General features: G+C 39.7%; 1 protein-coding gene across 1 annotated transcript; it reads right to left on the bottom strand.

Annotated features, from left to right (window-relative positions):
* Positions 1–260: 260 nt before the first annotated feature.
* On the bottom strand, positions 261–17,521 carry WDR75 (WD repeat domain 75). The gene is made up of 21 exons (XM_074872684.1): positions 17,381–17,521; positions 17,088–17,217; positions 16,140–16,205; positions 15,373–15,466; positions 14,515–14,639; positions 14,118–14,188; positions 13,451–13,567; positions 12,788–12,876; positions 11,865–12,023; positions 11,466–11,525; positions 11,260–11,375; positions 10,645–10,817; positions 9,679–9,842; positions 7,290–7,473; positions 5,424–5,518; positions 4,903–4,998; positions 4,190–4,359; positions 3,531–3,590; positions 2,679–2,822; positions 2,507–2,598; positions 261–560 (listed from the first exon to the last, which is right to left on the bottom strand). Exons 1-21 carry the CDS (start codon positions 17,464–17,466, stop codon positions 353–355), a joined length of 2,499 nt encoding a protein of 832 aa, XP_074728785.1. The 5' UTR covers positions 17,467–17,521; the 3' UTR covers positions 261–352.
* Positions 17,522–19,263: the final 1,742 nt, after the last annotated feature.

Below are 19,263 nucleotides of genomic sequence, written 5' to 3'. Positions count from 1 at the left end.
CTTTGACAGCAGTAGCCCAGCCTCCGTGGAGGGGATTTTCAGCAGCTTAGCTGTCACTTTGCTAACTGAGCAAAAGTCAGATAGTGAACTCTGTTTTGCTATTAGCCTTTTAAATACACTTGCAAGGGGAAAAAACAACCCACAGGTTAAATGTTTTCTAAGGTCACAGAGTCAGTAATAAGCTAGGAGCAGAACCAACTTTTCAAAACTTTAATCCCTCCCTCTTAGTTCTCTTCTTATAGAGATAGATGCTGCTAAAATTTACGGCCAAAGGACGTGAAAGATTTTTTTTTAAGAATATTTAATCCAAAGCTTCATTTTACAGTATAAAAAACCCCCACAAGATGTCTGTTTAGAAAGCTGATATCCAACTGTAGTCCATTTTTCTTAGTTTCCGTAGCTCTTTTTCCTGGGATTTAGACAGTTTACATGTAATCTCTCCTAATAATTCCACAGGACTTGTATCTTCTTGTTCCATTTCAGTAACATCTCTTTCCTCATCTGAATCATCCTCTGTTTTTTCACTTTCCATTTCTACTTCATCAGCAACTTCTTCAGCACTGTAAGAGAAAGATGATTGAAAACAACCCAATTAATGAAATTAATGGGTACTTTCACATACTATAGTATCGTATACTATAGGAGAGAGGTAAATTATCATGCAAATATCAAAGCGAACATTAGATTTTATTTATTTTTTAATCTCAGGCTTAGAGACTACTATACTTCTCTTGCCATCTCAATTACAAGCCATTTTTCAAATAGCTGTCCTCTGTTTTAAGTAAACTTAAACAAAATAATTTTCCTTCTCCAACTATAATACATAATGTCAGAACAGGCAGATCAGAATTATGTAAAAAGTTATAAGCTCACACTCCTACAGGATTAGAAGCATTGGGATATACTGGCAGATGAGACAATATTCAAGAAGGCCATTCTTCTCTTTCAAATCTGAAAAAGATCACTTGGACTTAAGAACTGCTGCAGTACCTAGATTGTTACTAGAAAAAGTTTGTTTTGGTTTGGTTTTTTAAACATAGGGAGGTGCTTAAAGTGGCTGCTCCCTTCTGACTTAAGAGTTAAACTTGTGCTGAAGTAGAAAGCATACTTCCAAAAATTAATTCAAATGTCTGCTGTACAAATGTTTTGGATCTCATTAGGAATGACCTGCATGGCAGAACAGTACTGGTCTCCTAAAAATCATCTGTTCAACTATATAAATACAAACTATTTATCACTCACAAAATGTAAATGGTCGAACATGTATAATACATTAGTATTATATATTATATTGCCAAGGAAAATAAAATGATTTAGTATTAGTAAGAAAATTAACCTATACAATGATATATTTCTTTATGAGTCCACTTCTACAGTACTTATATGTAGCTTTAAGTGCAGAGTCATACCCGTTACCAGTATCAAAGTACAAGCTCTACATGTGCAAATATTTACACAGGCCACTGAACTCCCAAATTCTTCAGTACTGAAACTACATGCAAGTTTCTATATACTCCTTGTATTAGATTTTTGCCAGTGTTTTGTTGATGTGGGAAAGAGACTTTTACTTGTGTCATCCAGTAAGAAAGCCAGCAATACTGGCCAACACCACAGCAGAACAGATCACATAATACACATGCAAAGACTACTCAAACTGGTGTTTTTTTCTGGGTAAAGCCTGGCAGAGTAAACCATCCGCTCGCTAGTCTTTGCAAATTCAGAATGGCAGCTGATACCAATGAGACATTTTCATCTCTGGCTTGGCAGTTTCATTAAACACTTTAATGAATAGATTGCACAAGAAATACAAGCATTTAATTGGCTTCAGTGTAAGTGACAAGATATTAATCCTAATACAGGTCCACAGTCAAAAGCCCTGCACCTGCACGTATTTTCTAGCAGCATATATCAGTCTCAGAGGGGCAAGCTACAATACATTTTAAGTACCTATCAAAATATCCCATTAAATTGGGATTAACGCATTTTAAGGCAGGCTTAGCTAATGGTGTTCACAGTATACACTCATATTTTGTAGCTTATTTAGGAATGAAATTTGAGTTCTAAACAAACTGTTAAGATTAAATTTAAGGACTAACTTCTTGGTGTATCTAGAAACCGAAACCAAGAATTATGCAGGAAGTCATCATATATTAAATAAAGTTGAGAAATTGACATTTATGCAAAAATACCACTAAAACCAGTAAATCCCTGGAACAGTGAAATTCATGAAGAACATTTGAGTACCAAAGGCAACATTTTGCATACCAGCATATTACGCTAAACAACAGCGAAAGTAACAGCAACAGAACAGCCAACAGACTTAACAGCCAGTTCACTTTCCTCCCAAAACCTGAGTTTTAAGAAAATCTTGCCACAATGGAGTGTTCTACTAACTTACATCAACAGAAGAATGGTATGTTGGAAAACTGCTTTTACACTTTAAACAAAGATGTACATACTTTAAAATAATTTCAGTAACTACCGAGAGTTCTTCAATTCTTCTTACCTTGTGTTCCCTTTGGAGATGAGCAATGAATTAATAAATACTGGACAGAGGAAGGAAGCAGATGGCAAAACATGTGCTGGAGTGTGCAAAAGCTGAAAAAATAGAGCAGAAGCTTTATGAAACATTTTTTTTATCATGATTTTGCTTGTACACTTACTGTAATTACTCCTACCTCTTTGACAGCAGGTGAATCTTGCTCAGGCTTATTACAAACAACTAGTTTTCCAAGGTCTATATCCTCTTGCGATTGATGACGTCTGTGCTTCCCCAATAGCAAGCTAAATGGGGTCACAGGAAGACTATCTTCTACTGCCAGCTTGAAAAAGGTGAAAAAGTTTTAGTGTCACAAATCTAAGTTCTATCTCATTTTGAGTTACCAAAATTCAAAATCAACCTAGGTGACAAAAGTCTACACTCAAGTTTAACTCAACAGAACCATATGGCTCTTTGTACTCATTCTCTGTCAGGCATCCTGAGAGAATCCTACACAGAGGTAGTAAAACTCTCCAGGATCTGGATTCAAGAACAGATTTTAGTTGGTTGATGTACCAATTAACAGCCAAATACAGAAGTTGGTGTGTATGCCAGAAAAACTGAGTATGGCTTTCAGATTCCACTTATGACTAAAAGATCATTTATACCCCAGCATCATCTGCTAAGTGATTTAATTACGTAACTGAAAGCAAAACAAGGCAAGTTTCCTTCTGGCCTTTTCCTAGATCTATACACCTTAATCTGAGCAACAAATTATTCCCCCACCCTCCAAAGAAACTGATTTTTCTGTGCAGGGCAAATGAGAAAAAGGAGGCAGTAGCTTACTAATACTTCCTTTTTTAAGGGTTTTTACAAACACCAATTCTGTCAAAAAAGAAGCAAATACAGATTACTGCCCCTGCAGCTAAGTGCCTATGACTCCAAGAATCTGGTGTGCATTTTCATGACAGAAGGGAATTTGAATCAGACAGACTAACCAACAGAATTCTGAAGTGCTCTGTACATCTGTCAGAACTGCTGTAAGAGGTACCTGTTTGCTCGATGGTGTAAGCCTTTCTTCTAGAGACTTTGTGCTAAGCGTTATTAGCTCCTAAAATAGAGAATGATGTAGCAGAGTTACAGTATGTGAAACTGCTTTCCATATTTCCATACCTTGCCTACAGAAGCTTCCAACTGGCCCAAAAGCTTTTGTCAGTCAAGTGGAAGAGGCAAACACATCTCTTCCTCTTGATTTGGTAAAGAAACTGAAAGGAAGCAGGAATGGACCTAGACTTTTATATAGCTATAGACTATACAGACTTTTTGGGAAAACAAAGAACACCCCCCCCACCCCCACCCCCCCCCCAAGTTACAAGGAAAACTGAGTATCATATGAAACATCTGGATAATCAGCAATAATACAGCTGCTGGGTGTGTAAGTTAAGCAGCATAGGCAGTGTTCCCAAATTATCTAGTTTCTTCTATGAGGCAGCAGAAATTACTACCAGTAGAAAACCAGTAAGTAATTAATTTTAAACTTCAGCTGTTTTGGCAGTTAAAAGCTTTTAATAGAGAACAAAGCATGGCTTACGCTGCCTTGAAATCACAAAAAACCTCTTACACTCAAGAGCAGAACTCTGAATTTGTATCAATCCACATTCAGGAAAATACTTTTTCCCCAGGAACCACCTGCCAATCACTATTTCTTACTTGTGTAGCTGTAAGAAAAAATAGTTGGGATCTTCTTAGCCAGAGGTATTTTGCTGAGCCAATAGTTTCAGGTTCTTCTCTTGGAACGAAGACGGCAAGCTGAATCTTTTCTTTACAAAAGTTTCTCTGGATATAGATTGGCCGTGGCTCATTTGGTTTAAACACAAACACTGTGAAACCAAAAATGTCTTCTCTTTAAATCATGAAATTCTTACTTTCCTGGATAGCTGTCAAAACCCTATGTATCATGGCCAGTAAGGGCTGGACACGATTGCCTTTAAGCGCTAGTTTGCGGGAATTATAACTAGATGACCTTACTGCATAAGAGAAGGTACCTTTCACAGTATTCCAACCCAGAGAACATCCTTGGAAATTAATGTTTCTGTAGCTCTAGGGAGGGTAATCATAACTTACGGTCAAAGCACTAAAATGTAGCTGTACAATTCAACCACAGTTTTGCATTTACAGGAATGGGTCAAGAACATTCAAGACTCACACCCAGAGAACTGTTGGAAGAAAAGATGGGGAGCCAACATGCTTTACTTGACTGCTGCTGTCAGACATGGCTCAGTTTTCCACAGGTGCAAACACAGACTCCAGTCTGTCTTATGGTTTCATGGGGCTGAATTCTAAGAAAACCTGTTCTAGAAATTATACTTTCACAGTTTTAAATCCCACCGACTATTACTTGTCAAAGAAGCCTTTGTACTTACAGCTGGAGTCTTTCGAGAGCCATGAGATAGCAGCAATATGTTCTGAAAGAGGATCAGGTTGCAGAACTACGATGTTGAGGTAGGCACTCCATTCCACTGAAAAGCAAACACAGCAACAGCCAGACATGAAAAGGCAGCATTCAGTTCTGTCCCACTACTTTGCCAAACAAAAGGGCAAATGGGAACGACACACAGGGCCTTAACCTCTGGAAGAAGCATGCAGCTTCACTAACTTATATGAGTACAAATACACAAATACTGTTAACTTCTACACAAATGTAGGAAATACTAGCTATTACTATGTTATTGGTCATTTAACTTAGACTTTACTCTGCACATGCACACAAAGCACATGCACACTGGACGGAATACTATCTTGACTGAAGCATGAAAGTCATTACATTTCCACAGGACATTTAGTAGTGGGTCAATCTGCAATCAGACCAAGATTATTTTAAGGTTTCACAGTAAATTCAAGCATTAAATGTTACCACTCTAGCACACATTTAAGCTGATCTTACATGCACAACTGAGCAGGTTCCAGCAACACAGAAAGCCATGATCAGTGGCACCAATAAGGTACTTGGAACATGTTAGTCTCCCAAAGCAGATGTTCCTACAGAAGTGAAAAGTCAAAACAAGTTAGTGACCTTCAGGTTTCATCTTTGTTTCTCTATGTAGTAATGATTCACGAGTCAAAAAGATTCAGTTAAAATTTATTTCTGATATTTAAATCAGAAATTTGCTTTTTGCTTTCACCTCTAGAGGCATGAAACTCCACACACCACCACCAGATAGGTAGGTCTGGGAGATTTAGAAGTATTCATAAATCTATAAGGATTACATGTTCCTACAACATTCTGATTTCAAGGAGTGATTTTAAGCTCTTAAATAAATTACACATGTAAGTAAGTGTTTACACTGGGACTGGAAAAATAAAGTCCATATTTAAAGATTTCCTACTATTTCTTTACTACTCTCTAGTGCTTAGAGCAAAAGTTATTCTTATAGGCTGCTCCAGTTGAGGAAAGTGTATGATTTGCTTTCACCTATTTTAATTTCTCATTCTCTTGTTTGAGAATAATAGAACAGCCTTTTGATTTCTAATGCTATAGCACGTGTTCAAAAAAAAATCTAGGAAGGGATGGAATGTCTCTATTAAAACATAGACCTTTGAAGTTATGCAATTAATACTGTCATTTAATATTGTCCTAGAGTAATTTATTTCCTTTTAATATAGTATATAGTAAAGGCTACAAAAGGAGCAGCTGGCCTGGAAAAAACTTGCCACTGTACCAAGTTGTCAAGAGAAGTTTTCTCTATAGATATAGTAAAGATGCGGCTTACACGCCTCCCACTATTTTCCTGCACACCAATTTTAGAATCATGTTTCTGAATTTCTAATCTTAGATGACCAGTATAAACAAAACTGACTTGATCTCACAAAAGAAAACCTCACAAACGTACACATAAAAACATGGAAATAAGTCTCTTGTCTTTCTGATTCTCTATGTCAAAGTCCTTGAAACATTGTGACCATGTAATTTTGGCTTTCCCTTTTGGGTGTTTCCTGGAAGTGGGTATATGAAATACCTGTAACATTACTGCAGTAATGACTTTGAGAAGTAGTTAGAAAAACCTTAGCACTGAAAGAGAATACTACAGTAGGTTTGTAGCATCTTCCTGTTTCAGCAACTGTTTAGATACAGAGATCTGGCACAGAGATTAAGTAGATGAACCAGTGAGGTCACCTATTGCCCTATTTTTTTCAGTATTATCATAAGAAAAATGATACTTTACCTGGATCAGAAACTGCTGTATATTTGCACAGTCCAGGAAGCTCAATATTAAGGCTGTCCTGTACTTGGAGTCTCTATCTTTTATCTCTACCATCGACCTATACCATCCCTCATTACCCTTACACAACAGAACAGTATCTAGACCTTCAGGATGTCTTTTATCATGACAGCACACAATGGAGCATGCTGGGATAGTCTGCCAGGCAAATATGGCTTTTCCAGCAGAGGTTAGAAAGGATCAGGAAATATATTTTATAATACAGATAGTGAGGCCAATATGCTTTTATGGTTTATTGATATAATTTCTATTTGTATACATGCATACATGAATAAAGAACAAGTTTCTTATATCTATACTTTTTCAGTACTTTGAGTCATCCCTAGATTAATGAGAAAAAGGAGAAGGGTTATTAACACACTGTTGCATGCCCAATGATACCTATTTGAGTATGGGCAGTACAGTAAGTTACCAACCACCTAAAAACCATTTTAGAGTCTTTTCTATATATGAACCATATACAAGGACTTGGACTACTATGAATTCTTTCTGTTCCAAGAGTTCAAGAAAAAAAAAGATTAAAAACATACCTTATTTTTCCAGGAGAATAGCAAAATGTACACTTAAGATCCCAAGTAACTGAGTCCCATACAGTGACAGTTTCTTCAAAGCTAACAGCAAGCAAAGAGCCATCTTCTGAGAAACAGCAGTTAGTAGCTTGGTAGTTGTGGTAGCTGCCTACAAAGTCACAGCTCCAGCTCACACTTTGCTGTGCTGCATTGAACAACAAGCTAGTTAATTTGAGTCTATACATGAAGAAAGAAGAATTCAAGTATTAGGGCTGCAAAATAAGCTCAAGAGCAAGAGTTTTGTTTCAGAAGGCTTACATTTTTGAAGAGTACAGAGAATCTGTCCTGTTCTAGTACAAGAAACATCTAGTAGGTTTTCCATTTTTCCTCAGTTTTGCATTTGAACAGTGAATCCAGACCGACGTGGTACAATATTCATGTTAACTTTGCCAACTACATTAACTGTGCTCTCAAATAGGCAGATATTAGATAAAAGAAAAAAAGATGCTGAAGTGGATTCAATATTTAGTGTTCTGAAACACACTGATGTTTTAAAACTGTAGCAAGAACACAAGCATTACTAAAAATCTGAACACAGGTTGCATTTGAGTCCAACAAGGCTCATGGTTCATTTACATAAAGTTTGAGGATCACAGTGACCTATCACCATGCTTCCTCACGTCGGTTGGCCTGCCAGCGCATTCAGATGGGATGCCTTTCCTATTGTTGATAGTTACCATACAATACACAGAAGCAAAGTGATGTACTTACCACATAACCTACATTTCCCAGTATAAATAAATTCATACAGCATGCTTTTTAAATGTATGAGTAGCATGAGGAAAGAAAGGAAAATAAGCTCACCCTATGCTAAGATATCCTTTATATAATGGCTATGAGTTGATGATTAAAAGACCTGCCTGTAAAAAAAAACCCAGAAACTATTCACCACTTTAAACTGCATGGCACCACCTAAAGGCACAGCAAGAGATCTGCTGCAAATAAAAACCTGCCAGAGTGTATTCTACTTATGAACTGATTAGTTTGTTAGTATTTGCTGCACAGGAGCTGCAGCATGTTGAAACTTTCTACCTGAGCATTCCTACCCTGCCCCTGCTGGGAAATACACTGCAGAAGTCAGTACTAATTTGTACTTCTACATGTGCCATGAAACACAACTTTATAGTCACTTAAAACCAAAACAAATACACACAAAAAGCCCCTGATGAGGCCAGTCAGCAGATACAAAAACGTACTGTTGAAGGAAACAGACCCCATTAGGTTTCATCTCCAGCCCACACTGTACTCAAGATCAAAGTATCTGCTCATTAAGTTAAGATATAATCTAGGCTTAGAATCACTTACAAACTAGAAACAAAAAACCCCTCTTTCAGATACCATTGAGGGAGGTATTATTAAGTAAATATATGCATAAATCCTACAAAAATCAAGACAAGCTTTTGTTTTTCATCTCATGAGCAGCCACTGTTGAGGAGCAAACAGCTTAGATAGAGAAAGTCAATTTGGCAAAGTAAGTTTGCCAAATGCAAACCTTAGTAGTTCAAAAGTACTTCTGAACATGTTCCCACCTGCCTAAGAAAACACACACCAAACTGCAAGCAGTCCAGCAAGACCACCACCACATCTATTTGGGAACATGAAGAGATAAGACACCCAAGTGGCAGGAAAGTTCCAGCTCACTTAAGTGTGCCTGGCACCATCATGACATTTAAGTAAAAGGAAATAAGAAGTGGGGAATCTTGTATTTCACATCCAAAGGCATACAGGATAATACACATCCCTCAGATGTTCTGTTTGAAACAAGTGAACATCAGCATGCATTTTGAGAGGAGAAATTTGGCTGCTTAAGTATCTTAGAAGTGGATCCCAAAAATCCATTCTAGGACGTTCAAATATTTAACAGGAAGGAAGGATGTTCAAAAAGTGAACTCTGAAGTGGCAGAGCTGCAGAATGGCAAAGTGTTACTATTTTACATTAAGTCAGCTAAAACAGAGTAACACACTTCTGCATCCTGCTCCCTTGAGCAGAAGTCTCAAATAAAAAGACTAGCCAAAGGAATGACAAAAATCCATTTTCCCAGCATGGAAAAATTATGACCACAAATAATCCTTTAAAGAATCAACACAGGCTGCCATTCCCTTCTGCAGCAGGCTCAGCAAGGTCTTTGCTGTTTCAGGAACCTCCATATCAATCCATAATACTGCAAAGCTATGAGAGAAGTCCATCACAGAGGATGCTCAGGAGAACACAATACTCCATACAACAGCAGAAAGATAACATGCATGAGACTCGAGGGCCTAGTTCTGAAAGGATGGAGTTAGGGTCTGAATTCCTATAGCACGTTACAAGGTGGCACGTAAGAGCAAGTCACTTTTTGACCATACTTGCCTTCTGGATCAGTGTCTTCTACCATCACCCAGACTTTAAACACACAGTCGCTGCCAGTTGTTACCAGTATCAGAGATTCATCTTCCACTTCATCCATGTCACGAAAGCACATGTCTGTTATGTGGTCCTCATGGGGCATACTTATTCTAGTATTCAGCTTAAAGCTATAGGGAAACAAAACAGAAGCTTGCCATTTTATTTCATTTGGAACTTGGGGAAGAGTTTAAAGATGATGGAAGGGAGAAGAGGAATTAAAGAAATGTCTGTCTAATTAGATAGCTGAATGGTATTGCATTTACAGAGCAGGTTTCCCTAATCACTTCCATACAGCAAGAGAGACTGTAGCCCAGCACTGAGAAAGGATTATCACTAAGCAAGCATCACTCAAATATTCAGCCTGAACTCTGGGCAGTCTTTCCAGTACTTAGAAAATCAGTCACATAGCTGATTAGTTTATTTTGCTTTGTTTCTTGAGAAAATAACAATTTACAGTCAAAGTAATTTTTTGGTAAGTAAGAAAACTGGGGAGAGTGTATGAATCAGATGCATATGTTAGCTAAAGAAAAAAAAAAAATCAACAATAAAGTCATAATCTTCTGTACCTGAGAAGGACTAACCAATTGATGATGACAGAGGTGGGAAAACTGAGCAAGATATAGAACCATTCTGTCAAGTCCATGATTTTTAATACTAAGTAAATATGTGAATTTAAGTCCCATGGTTAGAATAGCCTGTCTGATTAATGTAAGTAAATTAGATTCAGAGCAATTATTTCCAATCTGTATTTGCTTCAACTCTGTGTGTTGTTTCAGACACGTGTAGCATGCATGGTAAACTCTCCCTAGGGTCTTCCCTAGAGTTTTACTAGTTGATCTGGAAAAACTGCCTTTGCAAGACAAAGCCTGTGAGATAGTTGTGTGATACTTTAGATTTTGACACCTAGAAGTCCAGCTCTATTATAGTTACCTTTGTGTTTCTTCATCATAGAACCACAGCTTCAACTGCAACTCAGGGTCAGTTACTTCTTCTCTCTCTTCTACTGTTGCCAACCACTCGCCTTGTGCACTAAACGCAACTTTTACCAAGTCAGTTTGGTTTAAGCCCGCCTGATGAATATACTGTCGTTGCACAATATCCAACTGCAAAACAACAAGGCCAAAATTAAATTTCAAAAGTCAAGTGTAGATTTAGAGATGATATTCATAAAACCATGGAGAAAGGAAGTTCTGAAAGCACTGATTACAACTGACTGGGCTGTAACGTAAAAAAACCACATGGGGAAAGCAGAATTAGGGCATGTATATTCCACAATAATGCTAAGTGTAGGAAAGAATAAAAAAAAAAATGAAATTTTTGACATTTAACAGGAGCAGCACACTGTTTTGAAGTATTTATTCAACTATCACATTTAGCTACGCTTAACAAGTAAAAGAAGTTTGTAGTAAAGCCAGAAACATCTCAGCTTGGAATCTGTCTCACAGTATAGCTGCTGGCTTTTTTCCTGTTTGCCATATTACATCTTCAAATAAATTGACGCATAACTTGATTGAATAAGTTTTAGTACAAGCCCATCCAACTTACACTGAACAGCTGTTGGTCACTCTGGAGACAGTAGAACTGCAAGTGGCCAGGCTCTCCATTCAGGACCAAAGCTTTAGTTCTAGGATCAACCACTAGACCAGTCTTAACATTCGTACCTGGAAACCAAAAATCAGATGACAAATGACCCAAGATGTGAAGTGACACATTCAGCCCTCTAAGCGAAAGATAAATTTTATTGCACTTACTTTTGATCAGTCCTTGAATACTTCTGGAAAATCTTAGGTTGCTGTTGATTATTGTAATTCCTGAAAGGAAAAGCAGATAAAGTCTTGCAAAAGGCTTCTGCAATCTAACCACATCTCATGGTGGGGAAGGGATCTTAACCAACTGCACTTAATTCCATAAATGTATCTTTTCCTCAATTTATGACACCCGTACATCAAGGTGGAAAGCCAAGTTGCAGCAGTCACCAGGCAAATCCACAGAACTAATGAAAAAGCAAGAGATCACTTCAAGCATCTGTTCTTTCAAATCAGTATTGAACTCACATAGTATCTAGTTAATTCATCCGAAATTAATGAAACAAAACTCAGATTTGCATTCCATTTTGCATTAAGTGATACTTAAAATATGTTTTGGCTTACTGTTGTCCGTATGCAAGGTGCAACAGAGCGTGCCATCAGGTGACACGGAGATGTACTCAATAGCAGATCCCAAACGAGGAAGGAAATCCCTCTGACGCTCTGATTCATTGCGCCACAGAACTATAACAGATTCAACTCCACCACTCAGCAAGCTGCTTCCTTTTCCAGTAATAAAAACACAGTTATAGGTTTTGCTTAAAAAAAGTATCATTAGCATACATGTTTACAATGACAAACACAAGTTTCTCAAAAACCTTTCTTAAACTGTCACATACAATGCAATTATTCCTCCTATCTAGCCTGGGCAATGCAGAGATATGTTTCTCGTTATCCCATGTTAAATTGCTAGAGAAACTTGGATTAAGTAACAAGAATTTGTGCCTACAGTAAAATTTAAACAATGCTTCGGGAGTAGTAGATCCCATACTTTCTGAATCAGATGAGAACGTAGCTGAACTGTTCTCCTATCAGAAGTACTTTGCAGTACTAAATATCCTAAAGGAGAACAGTTCAGATCAGAAAAAAAGTTAACTGTATTTCTGCCACTAGGTTTTAGCTCGGACAAGCCTGGTTTGTTTTGTCTGGATGCAAATAAGACTCTGGCAAGAGCTCATCAATATTACTGATGAAAGGGGGGCAAGGAAGGAGAGTGGAGGTGGGGAAAGACTGAAGAGGAGGGTTTAGATTTTACATTCTACCACAGAAGGTAGATATTTGACATTATGAATGCCAATCAAAATAAATAATAAAAAAATGCTTCCATTTTTATTTTAGATCCTTCCTGGACATATTAAAATTCTAGAGACTGATTTGTTACTAAGTGGACAAACTCGAGCTTATATTGATTCCTCCCTCACCGCTGCAACTCTTCAAGAGGCTTTTTTTTGTCTGGGTTTTTTTGTTTGTTTGTTTTCTTAACTCACCCTGTAGAGAAAAAGCTAGATCCATGACAGTATCGTGATGCCAGTGCAGTGTGGAAAATGTGTACTCTTTCTTGTGGTAGAAATTCCTCCTATATGGGGAGGAATAGAACAGTTCTTTAAACACAACATCAGCAACGGAAAAAATAAAAGGAAATATTGAATCAAGTATACCATCCTCTCAATTTCTAGACTAGAGTTTCTCGCATGCTCAAGTGACGCAAAGGGAGAGAAGGAACCACAGTAGCTGGTTTTTGGCACCTTCATGGTGCACACCATGCATCCTAGACATACTGAGCAACTCGGCGCTGCAGAGCAACTTGGGAAGCATATTGTTCTCAACCACAGAATTTCACTAGTGTGCTCTCCCTAGGACTCTACTTGCCCATAAAGAGTTACTTCAGCTGCTCCTGCACGACCTTTTTCAATTACAGCTTAGATTAGTGGAGCATAGCTTAACCAGAATATTTTCCCATTTAACATTAAACTGAAGCTGTACCCTGATATCAATGTCAGCACTGCAGCTTCACAGGGCGTGCCATTCTTTGCTTATTCTGACTTCTGGAAATGGCAATGCTAAGGACAAATTAGACTGCTTTGCTCAGGTCTCAATTCCTGTGGTCACATCAGTGTATAGGGTACACAGGTGAATCCAAATGTGCATACCAGAGGCGAATCTTTCCATCAGCATGACCAGTTGCAATACAATCCTCCGTAGGATGGCATGCTATGCACATGAAGTGATTGTTTCCACTTTTTGTCTTCGCTGCACTTACAGAAAACCTTCAAGAGTTAAGAAAGTAACTTTCATCATATGCATGCCTTTTTTTTTTTAAAGCATGATCCTTCAAAAGGATCAGCTAATGCACATAAAAACAATTCTGACTTGCAAAATTAAACATCTCCAAGTTGTTATAGTTACATGCACTCTCCAAAAAATAGTGACAGACTTATTTTTCACTTTGTTTCATTAGTTCTTTGCCTTCAATCAAGCTGAAAGATTTTTTCTCCTCTTTCTTTCTCTCTTCTTCCATGACTCCTTCCTCCCTCTGCCCCTGTCTTGGCCCTGACCAAACTATGTCATTTGTTTCAGCCCAGCATCAGCCTAAGCACTTACCTGAAAAAATACATTCCCGAGCTGAAAAGATAAGCTACCAATGCCACTGCAGCACCTCGCTGTCTGCCTCTACAGGAAGCTTCTTATATAGTGTCTACATCCCCTCTAGCATAAAACCAAATGGTTGATGACAAATATAAAATAATGTGTTCACACATCACCAGTTAACAAACATTTATGATATATCAGATTGAATCAATACATTTTCATTCTTACCTGTTCAACTGTTTCCGTTTAAAAAAATAAACTTGGAGATTGACCTCCTTCACTGATGCCACATATTCACCCTGTTATAGTAAAATAGCAACTTAGGACGTACAGATTATGCTCTTACACATGAAAGAAAAAAAAATAAAGTCATGTTTCACTACAAAGTACTTAAAATTGGAGATAACATATAAGCTGATGTTAAGTAAGTATTTTCCACGTCAAATGGCGGAGTTTTTTTTTTAATAAAAGAATGCATAGGTCTTGCACAGATTCATTTACCTTCAATTCTGTTTGAGTGCTGCTGTGCTTGTATAAAAGCATAAACAGCATATAGTTCATTTGAGAGGAAAAAACCCCAACCAACACCCAACAGAAGAAAAAAAACCCCAAAAAGTGAATATACTTCTCTTCCAAATGCAATACACTTCGGTGATGCATCCACACCATCCAAAACGACTGACAATTCCTTGGCTTCCAGATCTTGGCCTGCTGCTTTTGTCAGCTTAACTGAGACCAGTTGGAATGTATCTGACCAAAGAAAAATCTGTTATCATAAGGCTTTTATGAACAAGTTTATGTACACCCCTTACAAAGGGGATTTACACTCCTACATCAAAACATGTTAATACCTTCAAATATTTTTTTAAGTTTGAAAAAGTTTGTAATACTTTTCAAAAAAAAAAAAGAATTGTTTCAGGTATTTTGATTCAAACAATAGTATTGAAGATTGAAGACTAGATAGTGGATACCAGTGCAACTGTAAGCAGAAATCAAGCAAAGTTGCATGACATTTGCTCTTGCTCTCAAGTGACACTGGTAGCAATATAGCAAGAGTAAGGTCAAGCTATATTTCAGACAAAATTCAAGGAAAACATTTCTAGGCATGCTGTAAAATAGGACAAGTCTATTTATGTTAATACTACTTAAGTAGAAGAGTAGTCTCAAGTACTGTAGCATACCCTGTACCACGGTAAGCACTACTTACAAGATTTATTGCATCTGCAACATCACATATGTGCAGTATATGCTTCAAAAGTGAAGCTAAACACTATCCTAGACAAATATTAAGAAACCAGATGTCATAGAATGAAAAGAAAAAAAAGATACAAAATACAGGACTGCAGACACCTGTCATAGGACTCAGGAAATATTTTCAAAATTAATATATTAAAGCACATTCTTGCAGCATCATTCACTGACATGACAGCAGCTTAGACACAAAATGACTTAGATGACAAGGATGACACTAATTATACTGTACCTCTTTCACCACTCTTTGGAATTACAACAAACACTGAGTCCTCAAAACTAGCAAGTGCGTACAGCGCCAGGAGTTTGGATCCTACAGTGAAAGTCTGAAGAAAAAAACCAACAAGGGAAAAGGAGGTCAACAATTATTACACTTGTGCATATGGTTTTCAACAGTGAATAATGCTAAGTTTTTACAATAAGGAAAACACATTTGCTTTAAAGAAACCTTAATGTATTAATTAAAATTCTCAATTCTAAGACAAATAAAAAGACCTTTATTCTATCAAGGACTAATGTGATTGTTAAGACAGTACTAATGAAATATGAGACATCAGATTTACTGAAAAACCTGAAGGTACTTTACCCTTAGTGCACCCACCTATAGGAAAGTGTCTCTATTTAGAACAAAACAGGAGCAACAGGACAGTTAGCAGCCCACATTTTCAAGCCACCGTAACAATTCCTATTGGCATACCACAAACTGCAGCACACTCCTGAAGAGCTACACTGGACTCTGAACTGCAGTGAGTAGCAAAGTTAGTATGTCAGTACATAACCCATCTTTTTCCCCCAAGAGATTCTGCATTGACACACACACCAATTGCCATATTCTATTACTGCCATAAATAGATGGTTTTCAGGCTGCGTTGATGGCAGAACAACACATCTCAGACTGATTTGTGCCCATTTGTAGTAAGAGCTGCAGAAATCCTCATTCTACTATCAATGGGTCAAGAAAAATTTTGACATTTGCTCAACAGAAGTAACTCAACATACTTTAATGGGTATCCCATCCATGAAGTCCCACAGCTTAATGCTGCCATCAAGAGAGGAAGAATACAGCTGAGGAAAAAAAAAAATAGTTATCTATAAGTTAAAGTAATATATCAAAGCCAGCTTTTACATAAAATCACAGTTAAAAAGTTGAAGAATCAATCAATGAAACTGTGACTGCAAGTGGCTGAATCACCAGAAATACAGGATGCAGACCAGCTCTGTGCTGCCTTCGAAGAAAGCGCAACAGAAATACAACACTATTCTTCGAGTTTGAAACATACATTTTCATGAAGTGTGAAAGAAACAACAGGTATTTGTGTTTAATCACTTGAGACTAACAGAGCATGCAGATATCCATTATGTAAATATCTATTGACATTTGCACCAGGTTTTTCAGATGACATGCAGATGCCATCCATCTTAGGAACTAACTCTTGTTTAGACACCAAATAATTCTTGCCAAGACACCAGAAAAACCCGAGCAAACTGAGAGCCAGCACATGAGTGGCAGTGAAAGGGGAAGGCATGCTGCCGGTAGGCAGAGAGCCACTGGGCAAATTAAAGGGATTTAGTCAAATCTGCATCTGTATACCAACCACAGTACGCTTTGCTCATGTTCTCACATACTTCTTCTCCCTCTCCAATCATCACAAAACCAGAAATTTTATAGATATTCCCATTTTGCTGTCGTTTCATTCAACAAGTGTTATCCACATGAAGTTTCACATTTTTATTTGGGGAAAACGGATATAACGTTTATCCTTCCCGGAAGATTTTGGAGAAACAGTAGCTTAACGCTACAATCGCTTACAGCTCGTTCTCAAATTCCGGTCAACCCCCGAACACCCGGGACAGCCCCCGCGGAGGCACTGGAGCTCGACCGAGGGGGCAGGAGCACCCCCACCACCCCCCACAGCCAGGCTTTCCCCCCCCTCCGCCCCCCCAAACCTGCATGTGGTTGTGGGGGTTGAGCTGGATGCCCGTCACCAGGTCGCCGTGGCCCCCCATCACGCGCAGCGTCTTTTCGGTCGCCACGCTGTACATCTTCACGAAGTCGCCAGAGGCGCAGAGCAGGTACCTGGAGGAGCGGGAAAGCCGTTACTTCACCGCCCGCGGGAGCGGGGACCCAAGTACCCCCCGGGGAGCGGCAGGCCGCGGTAACACCAGCCGGCAGTCACCCCCGCTGCGGAGCTCAGAAGCCCACCCGAGGGCGGGAGGCCCCGGTTCCCAGCCCCACTTGCTTGGCATCGACGGAGAAGACGGCCCTGGCGCCGTGGAGGGTGCCACCGCCGCATCGCACCACGCGGAGCGTCGCCGGCGCCGCCATCTTTCCTCGGCGGGGCCCCGACCTTTCACCCCTGCCCGGCCGCTCTGGCCCCGCCCGCCGCCGCCACTCGCTGGTGCCCGGGCTGCGCGGTTTGTTCCGCCCGCCACCGGCATGGCGGCGGGGGCGGCCCCGCGGCCGTGACGCGCTGAGGGCGGGGCTCGTGCGCCCTAGCGCCGCTTCGGGGCGCTCCGCCGGCTGGTACCGGCCGCGCCGGGTGTCACCCTCAGCGGCGGGGGGCCGGGGGGGCCCACGCCGGTGCTGGCGCTGCTGCCCCTGGGGGAGAGCTGGGCCGTCGGCCGGGTCCGGCCCTCCCCCAGAAGCTGCCCCGCGCCTTCCCCCGGCCCCGGCCGCTCTCCTGCGCTCCCGCGCTGGAGGGAGCCCTGGGGCGGGATCCCGCCAGCCCGGGAGCAGGAGCAGGAGCAGGAGCGGTAGCGCTCCGCTCCAGCGGAGGGTTGCGCAGGCTGCCAGGCTGCTGCAAGGCACAGCCCTCTGGCTGGGTCTGGCATTGCGCGGGTACGGTAATCTGAGGAGAAAAATGCATATCCCCCTCGTTCAAGTAGGCAGAAAAGGCCGAGCAGAAAAAATAGATGGGTATGCTGTGTTAAACCCCAGTTATTCACTGAATTCGACGGATTGTGAGTTTGCCGAGTTGCTGACGACATGAAATATGTCAGAAGGACAACTGTCAGAAATAAGGCATGATTTGTGATGTCTGGGCGCTTCACTTCTGCTTTAGAATCGTAGTTACAATTCTTGCACAGCTGTGCATTTTTGGCTGCTGTTCAGGCTATTGAAACGATCTCTGGTATGCCCGTAATTGATTTTTAAACAGTCCCACTTAAGAGTAACAGGTGCATTCTACAGGGCTGGTTGTGATTATCCTACTGTAGGCCAAGTTATGTCCTTTCCATAATTGCTGATTTAATTCTAGTCCGTAGGTTAAGTGAGGATCGTACAGGGAGAGTAGTGCACACACTGGAGTGTTGTGGTTACAGGGAACTGGGTATGGGGGTGAGAGAGCATAATGCAGCCAGAAACTTGGCTCCTAATCTCAAATGCTTTAGCAGTTAAACAGTATGCGCCTTCTGGAGCCGAGAGCAGAATTTACAAGTTCTGCCTAATTACAGTTGTTGGGTTTAACAGCTGTGTCATTCTCTCCTTCTGGTGAATATTTTAGAAAGTGAAGGCAGATGTACTCCAGCGCTCCTCCTGTGAGGGACTATGACAGGACTGAGTTCTGAGCCACAGGTACTGAGTAAAGCTGGAGTTCTATCATAAGGTCTCCAGAAAAAGACAGTCCGTTTAATTTAAGCCACGTTTAATTATGTGAATGGGAAAAGTCATCTCTTTAGTCAGAGTCTATGCTACATCTAGTCAAGCCTAGTTAAAACAGAAACTTGGCCTGTTTAATTTTCTTCTTGATGAAACCTTGTGCCTCTTAATGCATATGTTTTTATTATACTGTTGTGATGCACATTGAATTTTATCATTTTAAGAAGTCGGTCATAAGCTTTGAAGATAATAAACCATACAGAATTCAAGACTGCCCCCAAAGTAGGAGGGTAAATATCAGGTCTATTATAGTGACACAATCCAGTTCACTTGTAATGTTCTGTACTTGGAATAGCACTACTACCTTTGGACAGCATTACTTAGAACAATTAGACAGTGCACCTACAGATGAAAAAACGCATATCATAACTACCAAATGGTCTTTTGCTACTGAAATCACATTGATTGATTGTAGCTGCATTACTGTGTTCTAATGCTTAAGCATGGGAAGGAAAATATGAATTA

The sequence above is a fragment of the Strix uralensis genome, chromosome 6 (genome assembly GCF_047716275.1).
Source record: "Strix uralensis isolate ZFMK-TIS-50842 chromosome 6, bStrUra1, whole genome shotgun sequence".
Taxonomy (NCBI): Eukaryota; Metazoa; Chordata; class Aves; order Strigiformes; family Strigidae; genus Strix; species Strix uralensis.
This window is presented reverse-complemented; position numbering and strand designations above follow the sequence as displayed.

Bases quoted from the DNA above. Each gene is read 5' to 3' on its own strand.
- WDR75 (XM_074872684.1), bottom strand. From the start codon at position 17,466: ATGGCGGCGCCGGCGACGCTCCGCGTGGTGCGATGCGGCGGTGGCACC. The intron at 16,206-17,087 runs GTTTGGGGGGGC...TTTTTTCCTCAG, and splicing joins ACCCCCACAACCACATGCAG to CTGTATTCTTCCTCTCTTGA. The intron at 2,599-2,678 runs GTAGGAGTAATT...CTATTTTTTCAG, and splicing joins ATTCACCTGCTGTCAAAGAG to CTTTTGCACACTCCAGCACA.